The sequence below is a fragment of the Oryctolagus cuniculus genome, chromosome 10 (genome assembly GCF_964237555.1).
Source record: "Oryctolagus cuniculus chromosome 10, mOryCun1.1, whole genome shotgun sequence".
Classification (NCBI taxonomy): domain Eukaryota; kingdom Metazoa; phylum Chordata; class Mammalia; order Lagomorpha; family Leporidae; genus Oryctolagus; species Oryctolagus cuniculus.
The window spans coordinates 93880602-93901733 of record NC_091441.1 but is presented as its reverse complement, the minus strand read 5'-3'; the positions used below and the strand labels follow the sequence as shown (position 1 = coordinate 93901733).

The following is a 21132-nucleotide window of genomic DNA, read 5'->3' as shown; positions in this document are numbered from 1 at the left end:
TGAGCAGCATGGGGAGGATATTATTCAATTATGTTTTATTATGACTATTATTTTATAATATGTATTCCTGAAATGGGATTTGTTATACAGTCAAGTCAATAGGTTCAATCAATTTTCATCAACAAGATCCAACATAGTCCTTAGAGAAGGTTCCCTGATAGATTTACAGAGAAAGGAGCCTGTTAGGGATAGGTATGCAAGCATATTTTTTATTTTGGATCCCTGATGAAAAGAAAAGAATCCAAGGCCAATTTTCAACCCCGGTGAAATTAGCTGGGTTCTTAGCCTTTACAATCCAATAAGTTAATATGATTAAAGAACTCAAAGGATGTTCAGCAATACAGAAAGCTTAGGGAAAAAACATGCCTGAATCTAGACTATACCAAGTTTATAATTGCATTGGTGTCTGTTAGATTAATATATTATGTGCATGTTAATGATTTCTCTTTAAATAAACAGACAATCTCAAGAATATTTATCTATGAGTTAAATATTTCTGTATCATTCAATACCTACTGATTTCAAGTAAAAAGCATTTATGTGAAACTACCACCAATCTTGGTGCCAAAACTGTTGGAGGGCAATAAAGGTGTACATATATATCATTTTTAAACGTTTAAGTCAATAAGAAGTTTTAAGAGTCTTAGAAAGATGGAAAAGTAACAGCTGCTTCTTGGGTTATTACCAAGGTCCATGTGAAGACTCTGAATTTCATCTAACTGGAAAGGCTGCGAAGTTTCCAATCCATCTGAGTATTGGAGGTAAAAGTCTCCACAACATTTACAAAAGGTATTGTAGATTATCAGCTCTACTCAGCCTGAAGCACAGCTTCTAGGATGGATGGAAATTTTTAGTCAGTAGAGCAAGAGACACTGATCTGGGACATGGGAGTGATACTTTGTTCAAAATTCTACAGTCTGAACCTTTCCTACAAAGGAAGCTAAGGAAGTACTTTATTTGTAGTTAAGCAATTCTCTTGCCTTTTCAAATTCTAACATGGGTTTTCTTTGTTCTGGATTGGCAGTTCCTGAAGAGGATCAAAGTAAGTAACAGATTTAGTTTAATATAGACCCTACAGGAAGAAAAACAGATTTGAATAAATCACGATCAACATATTCTTACCATGGCATCATTCGTAATCATTCAAGATTTACATTGAAAATGCATGGTAACTATTTCCCCTTAAGGATTTGTTGGTTTGAAACTAGCTCCCCCTCAAGATCAGCAAGAGCCTGAGGACTGTATTGTTCCAATGCACATCATCTTAGTCCTCCCATCTTCACTTGGAAGGAATCTAACTGTTGAAAATACAGACTGGTGTGGAATTTCTTTTAATGGTTTCAGAACTTATTTATTAGGAATGTGACCAAGAGCACTGTCACTTTCAAGAACATCCACGGATCATTAAAATAAAGGGAATATTGATAACTCTTCTTTTCTTAAGGTGGAGATTTAATGTTGATGATTCAACAGTCAGTTTAAAGATGAATCCAGGTTCTTCATCAAAATACTTCTGGATAATTTTAGGGTAACTCTCAAGAATCTTAGAGAAACACAGAAAATTAGGGAAAAGACATTTCAGAACTGTCTGTGTTACATATTAGATCCGTTAAGTTTTGAGGATCCCCCAATTACGTTTCTTGTATTACCATATGTAAGGAAATTTCCCACAAATGGGAATAATCACAACAAAGTTTGGAGTCTCACTGATGTGGGCGAGCTTCAGCATTTTGATGGGAACTGACTTTGAAAGCCTGGATCAAGCACAAAGAGGAGTCTGGTCATGACCCAGGATGAGTAGTCCATTACAATACCTGCTAGTTATTTTAATGGGAGGATTCAGAACTACTTCAGGAAATAAGGCAAAATTTCAGATTAAAAGTATATCTAAATCAAAGTTAGGACACAAAAAGCAGCTAAGGCCAAAGTAGGGGGTTAACAGGTTTCAAAATCACACATCACAAGCTTATTTACAGTTAATCTTACAAAGGTTAGGCATTGATTATTTTCAATAAAATGCTAGTTCATCATTCCAGATGCCTAGAAAGGAAGGCATTAACTTTGGTCCAGAAACCTGCTGTGAAACAAAGCAGGGACTCTTCAATTATAATATTATATAACACTCTTGCTTTGAAAAGGACCTTAACAATTCTAATAAAAATCATTTCCCTCAAAATAAACAAATAACTAGTCATGACCATGAAGGACAAGCAGAATGTTAACTAATGGATCTGATGCTTTATATTTCCTGCTGCTTCTGGGTTTTGGCAATAATTTGCTAAACTTGTGCACTGTAAAAATAAGAGTCTCAATGGCCATACTGTGCTATTTCAGTGTCCACTTACAGTGCTTTAACATCTATTTTATATCCTAACAGCAGAACAGAGCATATAAGCTTTTTAAAACATTGTTTGATTTTGTTCTTCTAAAAGAATTACCCATCTTCATTTAAAGCTGTGATCAAAATACTACTTAATGAAAATGAAGCTTCTGATCGTGATTATAGAACTACAACTTAGAACAAAATTTAAATTTCATTTTCAATACCATGAATTAATACCAGGCATAATAGCTGAGCCTACAGAATACATTTGGAAACTAATAATGATATGGCTTGAAATCTTATACTTCCTGGTTGCTATGGTTTGAGCAAGATGTGGCTCCTCAACTCTGGCAGACATTTAAACCAAAAAGGCTTATGCTAATGGTTAATGGATTAATGTTAATGGTTAATGGATTAAGGGTGGAGACTTGATCTAATTATGGTGTCTAAGAGGTGAGCTGAGTGGGAGGTCTTCAGGTCACTGGGACTGGGGGGGGGGGGGCATGCCCTCAGAAGGCAGTTCTAGAAGAGAGTTGGCTATAAAAGCCAAGTTGGGCCCAGCTGCTCTTTCTCTGCTTCCTAGCTCACCATGTGATCTTCCCTGCACGGATGCCAGAGCAGTGGAGCTGCCTGAACTGGAACAACGAAGCTCCAAAAATAGCAGCCAAAATGAGCCTTCTCCCTTCCTAAGCAGTTTCTCTTAGGTATTTTAGTTACAGTGATGAAGACCTGACTAATTCACTAGGTTTAAAGAAACTATTCTTTCAAAATTCAAGCTAACTATACCTAGAATATTCAAAATTTGCCTATTAAAAACAACCATACCAGAAAGGAATATCGTTCCAGAGTGAGAACAAATAGAGTATGTACAAATAAATATAACACTCAAAATGATTTTTGAATGCTCCACACTAAAAAACTAAAAACAACTATATCAATGCCTACTATTTTTTAAGATCCCCTCGAATAAATATTTATTAATGTAATCCCATTTGACTATGGAATTACCTAAAATTAGCAATGCACAGAATGGAGGCAATTACCCGCATGTTTTGAACAAAACACACAGCTTCAAATCTTCAGTACTCTTTCAAACAGTACTTGAGTCCTTACACACTGAAAGCCTGAATCAACTGGAAGGTCCTGCTTAATAGAGCTGCATGTGTCCCATCTGCTGTGTATCTGAATTCTCTTTTAAATAGTTGTAATTTTACACAATGTGAGAAAGGACTCATCTAAAGGTGAATCAAATAATTTTAAGAGACTAAATAAAATCATAGAATGAAACCACTATACCTAAACAGTGACTGTGAAAGTATTTATAATTCAGCCCACCATGTCCCTAAGATCAGGCAGACCTATAATGACGTATAAATCAGGAAGCCCTCACTGAACATTAACAAAGGGTTTTTTTTTTTTTTTCTGTCTCTGGAATGGAAAAATATTTGCACTTTTTCTCATAATCCCCTATGTAAAATGTGATCCCTACAAAAAATATGTTCATAAGAGATGAGGTTCAAAGAAAAGAGTGTCTGGGGAACATCAGAGGGCCTCAGCTGTGCCCAGCCAGGAGCCAGGTTGCCTCCAGTGCCTCCAAATCAGCCATGTGCCTGGCAGTACTGCAGGTATCATATGAAGCACAAAACTGAGGGATCCAAGAGGTCCAAAGATTTACTAAAAATTTACAAAAAGACTTCTGGATACTTTCTCTGGACATAGTTACCACTAGGACTACAACAAAGGCACTTGAGCTGGACGGGAAAGCCATGTTATTTGTCTAGAATTAAGAACTAAGGGAATAAAAAGAACCCAACTGAAGTAAACCTGCACAGCATTTACAAGGACAGAACTCCTGCAGAGACTGGTAGTTAAGTCACTGACAGGCTATTATTTTAAGAAACAATAAAGATAGCAAGGCAAAATTTTAGCTTCCAAAGAAATGGCATTCCAGTATCACCTGGAACAATGGAGTGACTGAATTCAAGGAAGAAAAGTAAAGGGTTTGTTTGGATTCTAGGAAAAAAATACTCACAGGAGGACTTCACAATTTAATTCTGGTTTACTCTGATTTAGTGAAGACAGATGGACATGAGACTAAACCGTAAAATTATCTTGTTTAACAAGAAGCAACTATGTTCTACTTCACCAAAAATTGGGAGGGTGGCCATAGTAAAAATAAACATACAAGATGGAAATACATCCCCAAGCACCAATAACTGGTTATAAAATAAAACGAGAAATATGCCATTCATAAGAGTAACCTAAAATCTGTATGTGGGGAAATGCTTAAGACCATTAAGAAAAAGAAATATCATAGACCTAGAATAGCAAAATGTCAAAATGTACTGTTAAAAAAACTGAAATAAATAAATGTTGGATCAACTGTATGATCTTGGAAATACAGCAATTATTCTAAAATTATTTCATAGGATGAACATAACCCAAAATATCACCAATAAATGTACTTTTTAATTGAAATGTGGTCCTGAAGCTCATGTGGAGTGAGAGAAAATTAAAGGCTAAGAACCCAAAAAAACAAAACAAGACAAAATGAAGAACCCAAAGATTTAAGAGGAATTAGCTTCTCCAGAAATTTAAAGAGTAGAAAGCCATAATAAATTAAAATTGACTCAAAAAGCAAGAGACATTGATGAAATTGATCATCAGCTCAGAAATAAAGACATTAATCCATATGACAACTCATTATACACCAAAATTACATATGAATAAAGAGAGAATTATTAGCTAAGTGGTACTAGAAAAGTTTGCTAATAATTTTGAAAAACCTTTACAATCATACCTTTCAATATGAATGGAAAATATAAAGGAGTTTAAATTGTAGCATAAAAATTGTCATTAAAAAGTTACATTAAAATTTTCTAGATATATGTAGGTGAAATCAGAGAATGACTTCAAAGAATAAAAACAATGAGGAATTCCTAAAAAGAAACAGGTTGGCAACCTAAAAATCCAACAATGTTTCCATACAAAGCATAGGCTTATTCCTATAAACCAAGGAACATATTAGCATACTTCAAAAACAAGAGCTTGAATGATTTAAAGAAAAAAAATTAGGGGCTGGCCCAGCAGGTTATACTGCTGCCTGCAGCTCCAGCATCCCATATGGGCCCCAGTTTGAGTTCTGGCTGCTCCATTTCTGACCTAGCTTCCCACTAATGTATCTAGAAAAGCAGCAGAAGGTGGCCCAAGTGCTTGATCTCCTGTCATTCTCGTGGGAGACACAAATGAAGCTCCTGGCTTTGGCCTCATCCAGCCTTGTTTCTCAGGGCCATCTGGGAGGTGAACCAGTGAATGGAACATCTCTCTTTCCCTCTCTCTCTTGAACTCTCATTCTTAGATAATAAATCTTAAAAAAAAAAAACAAAAAACAGTATACAGAAGAAAAAATACCAAGAGCTAATAAATGTATTTTTAAACTTCAATCATACTAGTGATTAAACCAAGGAAAGGAAAAAAGAGAAAAAAATATTTCACTAGCATTTGTCAAAGTTTTATAAAATGACAGTTCTCAATGTCGGTCTGACTGTGGCAGGAAGGCCAGTTTCGGTCAGTGCTGGAAGAAGTGTGCTTTGGCAGAAACTCTCTGAAAAGCCACATGGCAACAAGTATTGGGAGCTTTTTAAAATCATGGGCCCAAAAATTTATTCTATGGAAAGATAGAAATGTAAAGAAATTAAAATAGAAAGATGTTCTTCAGCACATTATTTATAACAGCAAAAGCAAAAGCAACAAACAAACAAAAAAACCACATGGTGGAAGGAGAAACACCCGATATTAAAGGAATGAATAAATAAAATAGAATACTATATAGCCACTGAACTGTACTAGGATGAACAGTTAATTTTATGAGAAAATTCTAACGATACGTTGTAAAACCAAAACAGGGGGCAGGCATTTTGCCTAATAGTTAAGACATCTGCATCCGATATTGAAGTGTCTACATTCAATTCCTGGCTGTGGCCCCTGGTTCCAGCTTCCTGCTGACACAGACCCTGAGAGGTAGCAGGTGATAGTTCAAATAGTTGGACCCCTGTCATCCATCTGGGGGACCTGGACTGGGCTTCCAACTCCAAGCTTCAGCTTAGTCATGGCTTGGTTGTTGTGGGTATTTGGAGAGTGAACCAGGGGATGAGCTCTATCTGTGACTGTCTATCTTTCTCCTTTTCTTTTGATCTCAATCCCTTCCATTTGGTCTCAGTGCCTCCCAAATAAAAAATAAAATAGGATATAAAATTCAAACACTTTGAAATAGTGTTAGATAAAGAAAAGAGAAAAAAGTAGAAAAGAGTAAAGGAAAAAAGAAAAAAAAGGGTAGAAGGAAGAGGAAAAGAAGAACGAGGAGAAATGAGGAGAGAGGGAGGGACCGGCAACAACACAGGCATGTCTGGGTGGGAGCGACCCAATGTTCCTAATGCTTATCTCTACACAGTGAACGCTCTTGTTTTATTTTCCCCTATATCCTTCTATACTTTTGCAAATTCTCTACTATGACCATATATTATTTTTATAACTAGGAAAAACAAGTCATTTTTTAAAAAAACTATTAAAGATAGAGAAATCCATCATCCTGCATCCCTATCAGTCCACACACACACACACACACACACATGAGCTGGACCTTGAGAATCTCTGTAGACAGGGGGAGTTAAAATAATGAGAGTTGGCTTTATTCCCAGGATGCCAAACCAATGGGCTAGTTTCATTAACTTCAGGAGAAAAGTCAGTTGATGACTCTTGAATAAGCCAATGAAAAACTGGAAGTCTGTGTTCATAGACAGGAGGACCATCACTGGGTCAAAGTCAGGGAAAAGTGGATGATGCCATGTCATTAACATTTGTGGAAATGGTCCAAAAAGTAACAGAATTATTTCTTTAGTCCCTATCATTCCAGGGATAGTGAATTCCTACCAGGGTCCCAATGAATTCTTGCTGCAAGAACACAGCTCTTCTCCCCGTGTGTCCTGAAAACACCTAAACATGATAGACCCAGGTTCTCTTCCTACCCCCTCACTAGCAAGAATGGAGCAGTGTCAGTGGGATGACTTCACATCTTTTCACATCTTTTCTAAAACAATCGAAAGAAAACACTCATTTTTCCCAGGGCAAGTTCTCAAGCTTGAAGACATGCCAATCATAACTGTCTTTCTTCACCTCTCCACTGTCTTAGGTCTGCTTATTAACACTTCCATTCAAATGCGACAGGAGAGGAAACTTGATTATTTTAGCTGCTATGCTAAAATCTATCATTTCGGAAAAGGAAGCAACAAAGATGATCTAGTTTGGCATTAGGAATTCTGTTTGCAAACAAAATTTGTAAAAAATGAAGGATGGGGGCTGAATCAAATTTTACCCAAGCATCTTACAGAGCCAGATGCAGTACCCTGGAGCAGCACCTTATAAAGGAAAAGTGAGTGGCCGAATGGCTTCCTTTTTTCACACTATCACTTTTTCCCATGATGGGAATTTATAAGTAGGAGATAATCACAATGCATGAGTGCACAATCACATCGGCCAAAGGATAAATTCTAGCCACCTGTGTGTCATATTTTTACCACTAAGCCACTGAGTTAACAAAATAAAAAGTCCTTCTTTAATAAGGTAAAGAAACAAACAAACCACTTCACATAAGTCGCATCTGTGTCACTGGGATAAAAAAAACATGATGGTGGCCTCTGGATTGTTTCACAAAGATTTTTACTAGTTACCTATTTTTTGTACTCCATTAAGCTCTAATAGCAATTGCTATGATGTGTTAGTAGGAGACTGTATATAGTTTGCTCTCAGCCAGTTGACATGTTGTTAACTGTTACAAAACCCACAATAATGTTAAGCATTTACCAATCTCAAAAAGTATAGCCTATTTTTAAATCTACACCTAGTTTAATGTCTACCTCTTGAATACAACAGACACTGAGCTGTTTGTTGCTTTACCAATTCTATCCCCTGGGCAGAGAAGCCTGGGTTTAGGGAGCTGAGGGAGAATTCCACGAGCCGAGGTTTTTGGCTGCCTCCCGTTTTCCTATAGCCTTGAGTTGAGATTAAGAAGGAGGCAATATCAGAGCTGGCAACATATCCTTGAATTCTTGATTTTTAAATTTCTCAGTCAAAAGAAATGGCAGCGACCTTTGCACAGGTCATTTATTCCAACAGAACGGAAATGGGAAGAGACTCAAAAATATTTTCAAAACCTCCCCCAGTATGGCACCCTGTGACATGTGATCAATGGATCCTCATGCTTTGATATGTTACAGCGGGAACTTTCAGAAATGACTTACTGGGTTGTACATCTGATTGAACAACTGCTCAGCTTGCTACATTGCAAAGTTGGGGAGGCATTGGAGCACAGACGGGGAAAGAAGGAAAGATCCAGAAAAACAGCATTAGCTCAACAAATCCAGTGCATCCACACAGACGAACTGGTCGTTAAAAAAAGAAATTTCAGTTTCTAAACATTCCACAGTGAAAGTGAGAGGCTCTACGGAAATACAAATGTTGACTTTGGCTCCTACAAAAGAATAGCTGGAATAAGAAATTGAAGGTTTGTGTTACTTTCCCTTTCTCAAGTTAAATAACCCATGAAATAAAGAAAACTGTCCACTTTTGATGATACATGGAGTGCTGGCCTCCAGCAATCAATCACAAGAACTACTTCTGGCCAAGGTTGCAATTTATTACTTGAACTTCAAAGATGGTAATAATAAAAGATTAATTAGATCTTATCATTGAATTTATAGCTCTTCTTTTATATGAACACAAGCCTGAATTTTGTATTCAGTCTAAATTCTGAAAAATATAGATTAACAAATGGCAGGTTAGTGATAGCAAAATATCAGTAAGCAAGATATTATCAGATTAACTTATATGAGAGAGAAAAAATTTAAATTAGTAGAGAGAACACAGGGGATCAAAATACAATATTATCCATTGTTTATTATCAGGTTTTACAATTAATTAAAATATTAGTTCACAATTAATTTACAAAATTAATTTTCAAAGATATCCTAGTATTCTCTACCATATGTAACCCTGTCTACCTTGTGTGGAAGATTTAAATGTTTAAATATTTAATATTTGCATGTTGGATATTATTTTAAGTAGTCCCCTCAAGTCATATTTCTTAAATGTCTGTACCATTAATTTGAGGCTTAATGTCAAAGTGTAGAAGATAAAATATTTCAGGAATTGTTACACTGCTTTATGCTGAGACATGCCTTTTAAGAGTCTGGATTCATAGTCTTTCAACTTGGATGAAGTAAACAATACCTTATCACTCCTTCAAAAACCCTCTGCAAGCATGACATTAATTGAGAAATTACTAAAGATCATAAATCAAAGCAATCTGAATTGTTAGGGCTTCTTTATTGATTTCTATTCACTTAGGTAAATTGACTGAACTTGAACCTCAAATATTCCTTTGAAAGTAATATGATCTATACATAAAAAATCAAGTTCTTCCCAATCCCTTTTACTGACTGGTAAACACATCTAGGTGAGATTCACTTATAACTAACTAATAATTATGTATTCTTTGGCTAGTATTGTTTCATCAGCCTCATTAAAATCAGTAAGGATTTTCTCATATGTGAGTATTCGATTGTTTTTAAGAGGTATTTTGGAATACATAAGGGGTAATTCCTTTTCTGCCTATAACATTTTTTTAATCACAAAATATTTGAAGATATTTAATTCACAGAATAAAGGGTTAAAAGTAACAGTACATGTGAATGTTCTCCACAATCTTTTTTTTTTAACATAAAAACTCACCTTACCAATAGCAGGCATTACTCATAAGACAAAAGTAAATTTCAATCACCATTTGGATTTCATTGTCAATGGCAGACAAGGTTTCTGTTCAACTAAACACATCTGCGATGTTCTGTGGATTTTATGGCCAAAATACCTGGACACTTACAAATCCTGAGCCAACTCCCAGTGGCCATTCACGGTGTATTTATGACATAATAAAACCATTATGTTTTCAGCTTTCATTTTGCAAACCTTTATATTTTATTCACAAGTCACATACCCTTTTATTTAAAAGGAGGCCCAGACACTCCTTGAGCTTTTATAGCTGCTTATTTTTCCACAAGTAAATGATGTGTTTATATGTATATTCACATACTGCTGGCTTATATTTTCAAATATTTCATGTAGATCTCAATTCTTTTTAAGGTGATGGGCACTTGAGGTTTTTATGGAACTATTTATTAGCAAAATTAAAGACTACAGAAAAAAAAAACATTTTAAACTTTTGAAGTTAGTTAGCACTACAGAGCCAAAAATAACAAAATAGCATCTGCAGGTTAGATATAAAAACATTTAAATTATCATTACCTTATTTAAACTCACTGTGCTACACATGTAGGAGGTAGATTATGTAAATACTTAGAAATAAGTCATCTTTTCATAAATTAAATAGGTCCTTCACTGCAAGACAACCATGTTTGCTACTTTAATTCTGGCTAAGTAATAGGATGTTAAAATGCTGTCGGGAATAACACTAACATGGTCCCAAGATCTAGTCTGTAAATTTCAGTGCATGATACCTACTTGAGAGTCTACAGAAAACACATGCTCTAAGTGATCTCTTGGGCAAACCACAGCTATGTATATTGAATTGCATACATATTGATTTATTAAATTAGTCAAGTCAGGTATATAGAAACTACAGGGATCAATATAAAGACTACTTCCTTTTAAGTACTAGAGGATTTTAAATTTCATAGACGACTTTCAGAGAAAGGAGATGTCAGGCATGTATTTGCAGAAACCAGAAATGGGGCGTTCCAATATTCACATGGCCCATTACAGTTGATGTAGGGCATCCTTCAATGCTCAGATCTCTGTGAGGTCCTCCTTCTAACAGACCCAGCACAAAGGAGCACTTAGGGAGCCAATGAATGTACCTCTCTTACAAGGTTACCCAGAGCCTGCCTTACAGTCACAAAATGCTTTTATTAAATAAAATGTATCTCCTGTAGGTTCACTTCTTGACATGCATATGCATATATAACATATTATAGAACACATTTGCATGTCAAGAATGCATATCACAGATGCAATGTACACACAGCCAAGGCAATCTCCATCTAAACACTCTAGGGTAGACAACTTAAATTCTTCTTAGTGCTCAAGGTTTCTGCTTAACTAAATATTGCTTTAAGTCAGTGAGATGTTGAATGGAGTGGGAAGTAAGTTTTTCAAGGTAGAGACTTTCTCACTCTTACAAAGGAATTTGTTCTGTATGTTTATCTTTGTATTAACAAGTACACTTTCTTAATGTGAAATTTCTCATGACAATTTCCTAAAACTCCCTATAAATTGAGTACATTATAGTCACATCTCATTACATATGGCATCACATAAAATAGTATATTAAATTTTAAGTATTCAGAATAATTCCTCCACAAATCAGTGATTCCTCCATATCCCTCAACATCCTTGTCAAATATTTTCAAAATGTTAGCTAATAAATCCTCATTCCTGTGTGCTATGAATTATACATAGTCAAATTTTATTATAGACTTTATTTGATTGTTTAGATTTTTATCATCCCCTTTGAATAAGTTCATAACTTGTTGAAGGGAAACGAAATGCTTAAACTCATAATGTTATGAGTTTTATGTGAACAATGAGTGCAGACGTACCAAACAACACAGGGAAAAAGTCAAAGGAACAATGCATGACTGGAAATGCACTCCACAGAAATGTCCAGGTTAGAGAAAACATGTTAATGCCACAATATGAAAGACCCTGCTGTCTTTTCCAAAGCATTCTATGTCTAACAAGCTTTTAGACAGAAAGACCACATTGAGTCAATTATAGCCACTCTGCAGATATGCTAGGGACTTGACTATTTTAATGAACTTCTAGAAATTTAACGTCATCAGCAAAACATTTGCAAAACATTTGCAAAGTTCTCATATAAAATCAACCTACTTCCGAAAGCTGTAAAAATTTAGCTATAATGGGGCCCCTGAATTCTTTGGTTACAAACATTTCCATTTATCTTTTTTTGATAGTTGAGATTTGCCCAGAGAGTAATGGCTAGTTTTCATATTTTTTACTTCTGCTACTGATTTTTATCTATTTTTCAAGTTTTCTTTAGACAGGAAATCTAAGATAATTTTTCAGGATCACAGACAGATTTGATGTAGATTTCTTAGGCATAAAGTTAAGAGTGTTTAATTATTTTATCAGCAGACTGAAAAAGATAAGGGATTTATTTCTTTTGAAAAATGTCTCCTCGTTCCCCATCTTATGAATTCATTTTAAGATGAGCACTGTTTTGCTGAGACTTCACTTACCTTTTTTAACTGTGCTTCAAGTTTGCTACATTCCTCTTTCTTTTGTTCGATGGCTATTTCTAGAGATTTTAATTTGGAGTCCCTTTTCAGCCCAGCAGAGGCTAATGAAGATGCATGTTCTTTGAGGTCAATCAAACTAGACTGAAAGAAAAACAAGGCTGGTCGGTGAAGCCCTGCAATTTCTACTAGCAGTGTCTTCAATTTGAGTACATTGATTCTATACATAGCAGTAAAGTGTGCATTAGATAGAAGGGATAAATAGAGTCCTACGAAGCTAACAATAGGCAGCTTGGACCAGGAAATTAATGTTGGCCAGCTTACAGAACCAAGCAGGATCTAATTGCAGTAGAAACAAATGTGACCACACGGTGTGGTCGGTAAATGCATGCTTCGTGTCCTCGATTCATGCAAATGATGTCAATCCCAAGGTGGTCTTTTTACACCACAGCAAAGCAGACACCCCGAACCTTCCATTTACATTTATTGCTGTCAGGCCATACAGACTCTGGACAAATACGAAAGAAAACACCAACTTTAATGCTTTCTCCCCAACAAAGGGAAAAGTCAAACATAAAAGAAACATCCTATCAACTTTCATCAAATCCCCATTTCTTTAACCACAAGAGACCACTGGTTTCACAAATGTCTTTTGGAAAATTAAAAGTATTTTAAAATTTAGAGTAAAATGGACTTTGCCTTCAAGTCCTTTGTAATTTGGATCCAACAAATAAAAGTGGATTCCCCCAACTCTAACATGTGTTTTCTTAAATAGTTTGTCATTAATCCTGTCCAGAAACCAACAACTTCTGGATACAGTCTAAATTCCAAAAATTAAAGAAATAAATACCAACATATATCACTGAACATAACTTAATACCTAGAAGGGCAATTTAATCACCAGATATAAAAGGGTTAGCAACATACATGAGACTAAAATGTTCAGGTTTTGGGAGCAGGCATTTGAGCTGGTGGCTAAGCCACTGGCTGGGATGTCCACAACCCAATCAGATCATCCAGGTTCAAATCCATTCCCGAGTCTAGCCTCCTACCTATGCAGACCCTGGGAGGCAGCTGCTAGTAACTCAAGCAGCTCAGTTCCTGCCATCCACATGGGAGAGATGGATCAAGTTCCCAGCTCTTGGTATGGGCCTGCCCCAGTCCTGGTTTTCGGGGGAAACTGGGGAGTGAACCAGTGGATGGGAGCTCTCTCTCTCTTGTTCTGTCTGTTAAATAAAACTGTAAGAAAAATGTTTTAAGTTTCACCTCTAATCAGGCACAGAGTCTTTCTTTGTTATCCATTTGCAGCATCTAGGAAAATACTAAGCCCACAAAGATCATTCTGTAAGTAATACGGCCCAAAACTTTAAGCTAGGTTGCTCCATAGATACAGGAATGACCTTGACAGTCACTATCACCCAGCAAGGTGCTCCTAGCCATCCTCTGGCAGACAGGTTAGCTGTTCACATTTGTCACTTCAGAACATTGGCATTCACATTAACTGTGCTGTCAAAGTCACAGAGTGATTAAAGGCAGACACTGGTCTCAAATGCAGGTCCACTGGGAGAGGGAGTAGGAGATGGGTTGGTTTGCAGGTGGGAGGGTGGTTATGGGGGGGAAATGCTATAATCCAAAAGTTGTACTTTTGAAATTTATATTTATTAAAGTTTTCTATTAAAAAAAATGCAGGTCCACAAATCTGATTTCAATGCTTTTTGTCTAGCCATTTTGTCATGGTGAAGAGTTATTATCACCCCCAGTGAAATATAAGCTCCCTGATAATTAATATCAACTCTACCTGGGTCTTCTTTACACATTCTAAATAGCCAGGAGTGATGGCCAGTTTCAGTCTTCGTGGTTGGGCTACTGTCCTCCAGCATTAATCAACTCACTGCTGTGAAGGTATTCTGTAGCCATGACTAACACCTACAGCTGACTTCAAGTATAGAACTTTATCCCCAGAACTGTGGGTGGGACTGCTCCTCTCAGGGAAACCCATTGTGAGCAGAAATAAGATTTCCCTGAGGAAAAACAAATTCCACCTTGGATTATAGCATCAGCTTCTGTCTGACCCTACCTGCCCTTCCTTACAGCTCACCCTATGAATTACATGTGACCAAGTCTTCATAGCTGTGCAAACCAAGTCCTTCTTAATCTGGTTCAACGTTTCTATCATAGATCTGTTTTCCTGGTAGAACCTAACACACCCAGCCCAATGCCAAGCACATTCCTACAGGAACAGTAAGTGTTTCCTATCTGAACTTTATTCAGTGTTGGCATTGTTGACAAGACTATTTCCATATAAAGATTATTTTGTGGGCTAGCATTGGATACAGAGGGTTAAGCTGCCTGCTACAGCACCACCATTCAATAATCAACACTGGTTTAAGTTCTAGCTGTTCCATTTCCAATCCAGCTCCCTGCTAATGTGGCAGGGAATACAACAGATGACGGCCCAAGTACTTGTGCCCCTGCCATCCCAGATGGAGCTCCTAGTTCCTGGCTTCAGCCTGACTCAGACCAGGCTGCTGTAGCCATTTGAGAAGTGAACAACCAGGTGGAAGATAGATGCCCTCCCTGTCCCCCTTATAACTGCCTTTAAAATATTAAACATCTTTTTAAAAATCTTGGTTTTTGGGGCCAGCGCTGTGGTGCAGCAGGTTAACACCATGGCCTGAAGCACTGGCATCCCATATGGATGCCGGTTCGAGTCCTGGCTGCTCCACTTCCAAACCAGCTCTCTGCTATGGCCTGGGAAAGCAGTAGAAGATGGTCCAACTGCTTGGGCCCCAGCACCCAGAAGAAACTCCTGGCTCCTAGCTTAGGATTGGCTCAGCTCTGGCCATTGCAGCCAACTGGGGAGTGAACCATCGGATGGAAGACCTCTCTCTCTGTCTCTCTCTGCCTCTCCTCTCTCTCTGTGTAACTCTGACTTTCAAATAAATAAATACATAAATAAATCTTAAAAAAGCTTGTTTTCATAGAAGAATCCACCATGCATTATGAGCTGTTTTTAATGAGAAGGATAGACACTGGTTTCAAGGTGACAACCACTGAAGGAGGTTACAAATGAGTTCAAAGTTTCTATGCCTTCTGTCACATACAAACCACAGTAATTACATATCCTCCAGGGTGGAATTAGAAGTGAAACAGTAGGGAAAGGGCTTAAATTCCTTATTTCCATATCAAAGAAATGATCTCCTGTTTAAAAAAACTAGTAGCCCTAGATTTTAGCTTAGATGGGTTTTGCCTCTGAGTTTGCTCCAAGCTCCCCTTATTCTAACTCATTTCCCTCTTCACCTGGATGAGATGAAGACAGGACTTTAATTTGAACAGGACTATCAACACTAGAGGAGTAGGGACTTCTGTGGCAGTGGAAGACACTGTACAATATCCAGTCCAGCAGGGAGAAAAGGCACTACCAGTCTTAAAGGAGATGGACATTTCCCACAGACACAAACAAGGTGAGGGGGCCACTGTAGACAATGACATGTATCTCAGAGTTTAGAAATCAGATAAATTAATGTATTACTACTTTTCATAAAGTTCCATCAAAGTTGGAAGGCTTGGGGCAGGCATTTGGTCTAACCATTAAAAACGCCATTTGGGGGCTGGCACAGTGGCAGGTAAAGCCTGCAGTGCCAGCGTCCTCTATGGGCGCTGCTTCATGTCCTGGCTGCTCCACTTCCGATCCAGCTCTCTGCTGTGGCCTAGGAAAGCAGTAGAAGATGGCCCAAGTCCTTGGGCCCCTGCACCCAGGTGGGAGACCCAGAAGAAGCTCCTGGCTCCTGACTTCAGATCAGCCGTTGTAGCCATTTGAGGAATGAACCAGTAGATGGAAGAAAGATCTCTCTCTCTCTCTCTCCCTCTCTCCCTCTATCCCTCTATCCCTCTCTACCTCTGTAAAATCTGCCTTTCAAAGTAATAAATAAATCTTAAAAACAAACAAACACTCGTGGCTGGTGCCGCAGCTCACTAGGCTAATTCTCCGCCTGCGGCGCCGGCACACCGGGTTCTAGTCCCAGTTGGGGCACTGGATTCTGTCCCGGTTGCCCCTCTTCCAGGCCAGCTCTCTGCTGTGGCCAGGGAATGCAGTGGAGGATGGCCCAAGTGCTGGGGCCCTGCACCCCATGGGAGACCAGGAAAAGCACCTGGCTCCTGGCTTCGGATGCCTACATCATGTACAAGTGCCTAGGTCAGAGTTCCCTGCTTTCCTTCCAAGCCCAGCTTCCTGTTGGTACACACACTGGGAGAAAGCAGGTGATGGTTCAGGTACTTAAGTTCCCTGCTACCCAGTGGGAGACCCAGAATGAGTTATAGGTGTCACCAGCACTTAGGGATTGAACCAGCAGAAGAAAAGCTCAGTTTCTCTGCCTTTCTACCATTCCAGTAAGAAAAATAAATGAATAAAACTTTTTTATAAAAAGTTGAAGGGGCTACACATATCCTTTGGAGCATGGGAATCACAGGGCATAGCTTAAAGCATCCTCTCCAAGCCCCAAGCAGGGAGCACCTTTAAACTATAATGTTATTGTTGAGGATGTTTGCATTTATGTTCATCAGGGATACTGGTCTAAGTTCTCTTTCTGTGTTGTATCTGATTTTGGAATTAAAGTGATACTGGTCTCACAGAAGCAGCTAGGGAGGATTTCCTCCCTTTCAATTGTTTTGAATAGTTTGAAAAGAATTGGAATTAGTTCTTTAAATGGCTGGTAGAATTCAGCAGCGAAGCCATCAGGTTCTGGACTTTGCTTTGTTAGGAGAGTCTGAGGGTCTTTATTACTGATTCAACCTCCAGCTTGGTTCTTGGTCTGTTTAGGTTTTCTTTGTCTTCATGACTCAATTTTGGTAGACTGCATGTATCTAGCAATCTATCCATTTCTTCTAGATTTTCTAATTTGTTGGCATTTAGCTATCTGTAGTAATCCCTGGTGATTTGTTTTGTTTCTGTGTTATCAGTTATTATATCTATTATTTAATTGCTAATTTTATAGATTTGGGTCTCCTTTTTTTATTTTTGGTTAGTCGGGCCAACGGTATATCAATTTTGATTATTTTTCAAAAATCCAGCTCTTCATTTCACTGATCATTTGTATTTTTTTGTTTCAATTTTGCTTATTTCTTCTCTAATTTTTTTCTTTCCTGCTACTAATTTTGGATTTGGTTTGTTGTTTTTCTAGTTTTGAGATATACTGACAGTTCATTTATTTGATCTAGCAAATATTTTATCCATAAATTTCCAATTTCTAGATGTAGGTGCTAACGATACAAACTTTCCTGTTAACACTGCTTTTGCTGTATCTCATAAGTTTTGATATGTAGTACTGTCCTCTTCATTCATTTCCAGGAATTTTCCTATTTCTTCCATGACCCACTGTTCATTCAGAAGCATGCTGTCCAGTCCCCATGTGTTTGCATATTTTCTAGAGATTGTTAAGTCGGTAATTTTCAGCTTCATTCCATTGTGGTCAGAAAAGATACATGGTAGGATTTCAATTTTTTTTGAATTTGCTGAGACTTGCTTCATAGCCTAGCATATGGTTGATCATAGAGAAAATTCCATGCACTGATGAAAAGAACAGGTATTCTTCAACTGTGGAGTGAAATGTTCTGTAGGTACCAACTAGGTCCATTTGGGCCATAGTGTAGATTAGCTCTGTTGTTTCTTTGTTGATTTTCTGTCTAGTTGATCTGTCCATTGATGAAAGTGGAACAAAGTCTCCCACTACAATTGCACCTTTAGAGTAACATTTGTTACTTTTAAAATGCAGGTGAAACTTATATTCTGTATTCATGTTTGCAAAAGGATGAAAATACTGCTTAAATTTGTTTGCTGTAATGTAAAAATAATAGTCTGGAAGTGTAGCTACATGTCACCTGTTCCTCTGAGTCCAGCATGGAACGACTTCTCCTACCTTGGGGTACTGGATGATCCATTTGAGAAGCACAGATGAATGTAAAGTACCCAACACAAGGATTAGCAATTACTAGAAAACATCACTTCTTGGTCTTTTGGCTAACACAAGTGTAGCTACTACTATAATCATCACCATCTATGCTCAAAGGTCCATAGGACTTAAAAAAATTATTGTGTCAACATTCTGTTGTAGTGGGTTAAGCTGCTGCCTATGATGTTGGCATCCCATCTGAATATCAGTTTGACTCCTAAATGCTCTAATTCTTATCCAGCTCCCTGATAATGTGCCTGGAAAAACAGTGGAAGATGGTCCAAGTACTTGGGTCCCTGTCACTCACATGGGAGTTCTGGATGAAGTTCCTGGTCCCTGGATTTGGTCTGACCCAGGCCTAGCTATTGCAACCATTTGAGGAGTGAACCAACACATGGAAGTTTCTTTCCCTCTCTTTCATTCTCTCTCTCTCTCTCCTAACTCTGCCTTTCAAGTAAATAAACATAAATCTCAAAAAGGAAGAAAAGCTATAGACTTCCCTAAGCCACACGAAGGTAGTAAGACACAAAAGTTTCAAGGAGTTACAGTACATAGAGTTACCAGAGAAAACACAGTGTAGCACCAATGAAGAAAATTATAGAAAACATCTTCCTTTGAATTTAGGCAGTTTCACACAAGAAAGGTTACCATGTTCACCAACCCTCACAGAGTTCTTCCAACTAACCCTCTGCCCTCTCACAGCTGGGATGATTATGGGTTTATGAGGACTCCCTGGGTTGGCGGGGATTCACTTCTACACTCACCTCTTTCTCAGTCAGCTCAGCTTGTAAAGCATTGACCTTCTCCTTCAGGTCTTTGTTCTCTTTTCGGAAGGATTCTATCTCTTCTAGCCTTTCTCGATCATCTCTCTCCCGCTGTTCTTTCAAGCGCTCAATTATTCTCTCCTGGGAAGCAATTACAAAAAAAAAAAAAAAAAAAAAAGACATGAAAACCATCAATGTGCACATTAAAGAACATTACAAGAGAGAATCAGAGGCCATACATTCAAGGACTGCTCTACAGGAATCAACACACCCAAGGAATCGAATTGGGGAGTTGGGGTCTGTGGAGAGAGGCTGTGCATAAAAATAATTCAAACATGTTAATCTAACTTTAGACTTGTTAATCAAAGTTAGCATCACAGGGTTTCAAGGCATCTTAATGCTCAAGCTCTGAGGCTGTTCTTGATTCCTGGAGAGCAGTTCTAGAAGGCTTCAGACACGTAAACTCAAGACTTGTCAGGCGGAAAAAGCAAACCAACGGCTTGGCTCAGCCTTCTTTGCTTTGCCTGCCCATTTGGTATCAAAGAGACTTCTTTAGTTTCTGAAGATTCTTCTCTGCATTATCCTGGGATCAAATTGGGGCAGGACCGAGGCTCTCCAGCGTAGGTCTGGATTCACACTGAGAACTGAAGACAAAGTAAAGACCGGGACCACTGTGTGTGTGATTTTCCAGTGTCTCTGGTGAGGTCCACTTCCAGGTTTGTTCAACAGCTTCTGCTGACAATTAGTAGACACTCTAAATTATTCATTGGTTTTTCTTTATTGAGGGCTTACTACATACAGCTAGGCACTGGCTAAGCCCTCCTCATGAGTCCTCATCACAGCTGTAAGTGCTGTGATGTAAGAGCAGAAACTGCAATAGTGGTGACACTGTGGAGGAAGGAAACACAGAGCTCAGAGTCTGGCTGACTCATTCAAGGTGTGACTCAGCTCCTAAAAAGAAGGCCCACTCTGGCATCCAGGGTGCTCCTTCTCTGATCCATGCCCATGGGATTACACTACCAGAAACATAAAACCAGAGTCACTGGCAGAGCTCTCACAGTCTATTTGCCTTTGGCTTTAAAAATAATAATAATGAAAGATTTCTTTATACAAAAAGTAGAGTGATAGAGAGTGAGACAGAGAGATCTTCCATCTGCTGGCTCACTCCCCCAAATGGCCACAAAAGTCAGGGCTGGACTGGCCTGGGCCAGGAGCCAGAAATTCCATCCAAGTCTCCCACATGGCTGGCAGGGGCCAAGTTCTTGGGCATCTTCCACTTCCTTGCCAGGTACATTTTTGGGGAGCTGGATTGGAAGTGGAGTGACTGGGACTCAAACCAGCATTCCAATATGCGATGCCAGTGTTGCAAGTGGTGGCTTAACCTGCTGCGCCACAAAGTCAGCTCTTGCCTTTAACTTTCAGAATGAAATGAAAATATTACTCTGATATACATGTGTTTTCAAAAAGATAGAACCTGCTTGACATCAAAGGAAGAATCTTTAGGGGTAGGTGTGTGGTGCAGTTGTTCAAGTCTGGGCTACTTCACTTCTGATTCAGCTTCCTGCCCTTTGCAGCTAGGAAGGTAGCAGAAGATGGCTCAAGTACTTAGGTCTGTACCACCCTTGTGGGAGATCCAGATTGAGCTCCAGGCTCTTGGCTGTGGTCTGGCTAAGCCCCGGCTGTTGCAGGCATTTAGGGAGTGAACCATTAGACAGAAGATCTTTCTCTATGTCTCTCTGCTTTTCAATTAAAACAAAAATAAATATTTTCTA

The 21132-nt window shown here is 38.3% G+C and overlaps 1 protein-coding gene across 26 annotated transcripts in view; it reads right to left on the bottom strand.

Moving 5' to 3' along the window:
- ERC2 (ELKS/RAB6-interacting/CAST family member 2) overlaps positions 1-21132 on the bottom strand; it is a 1007328-nt gene that overhangs the window by 496915 nt on the left and 489281 nt on the right. For 17 of the 26 annotated variants that reach the window (XM_051852289.2, XM_051852290.2, XM_051852291.2 and 14 more), the window contains 3 exons: positions 19361-19501; positions 12652-12792; positions 8620-8655 (listed from right to left, as the gene is read on the bottom strand). In XM_051852289.2, the coding sequence (XP_051708249.1) occupies positions 8620-8655; positions 12652-12792; positions 19361-19501 (318 nt within the window). The remainder of the gene's footprint in view (positions 1-8619; positions 8656-12651; positions 12793-19360; positions 19502-21132) is intronic. The other 9 variants (XM_070050693.1, XM_051852283.2, XM_051852285.2 and 6 more) reach the window with 1 other exon arrangement.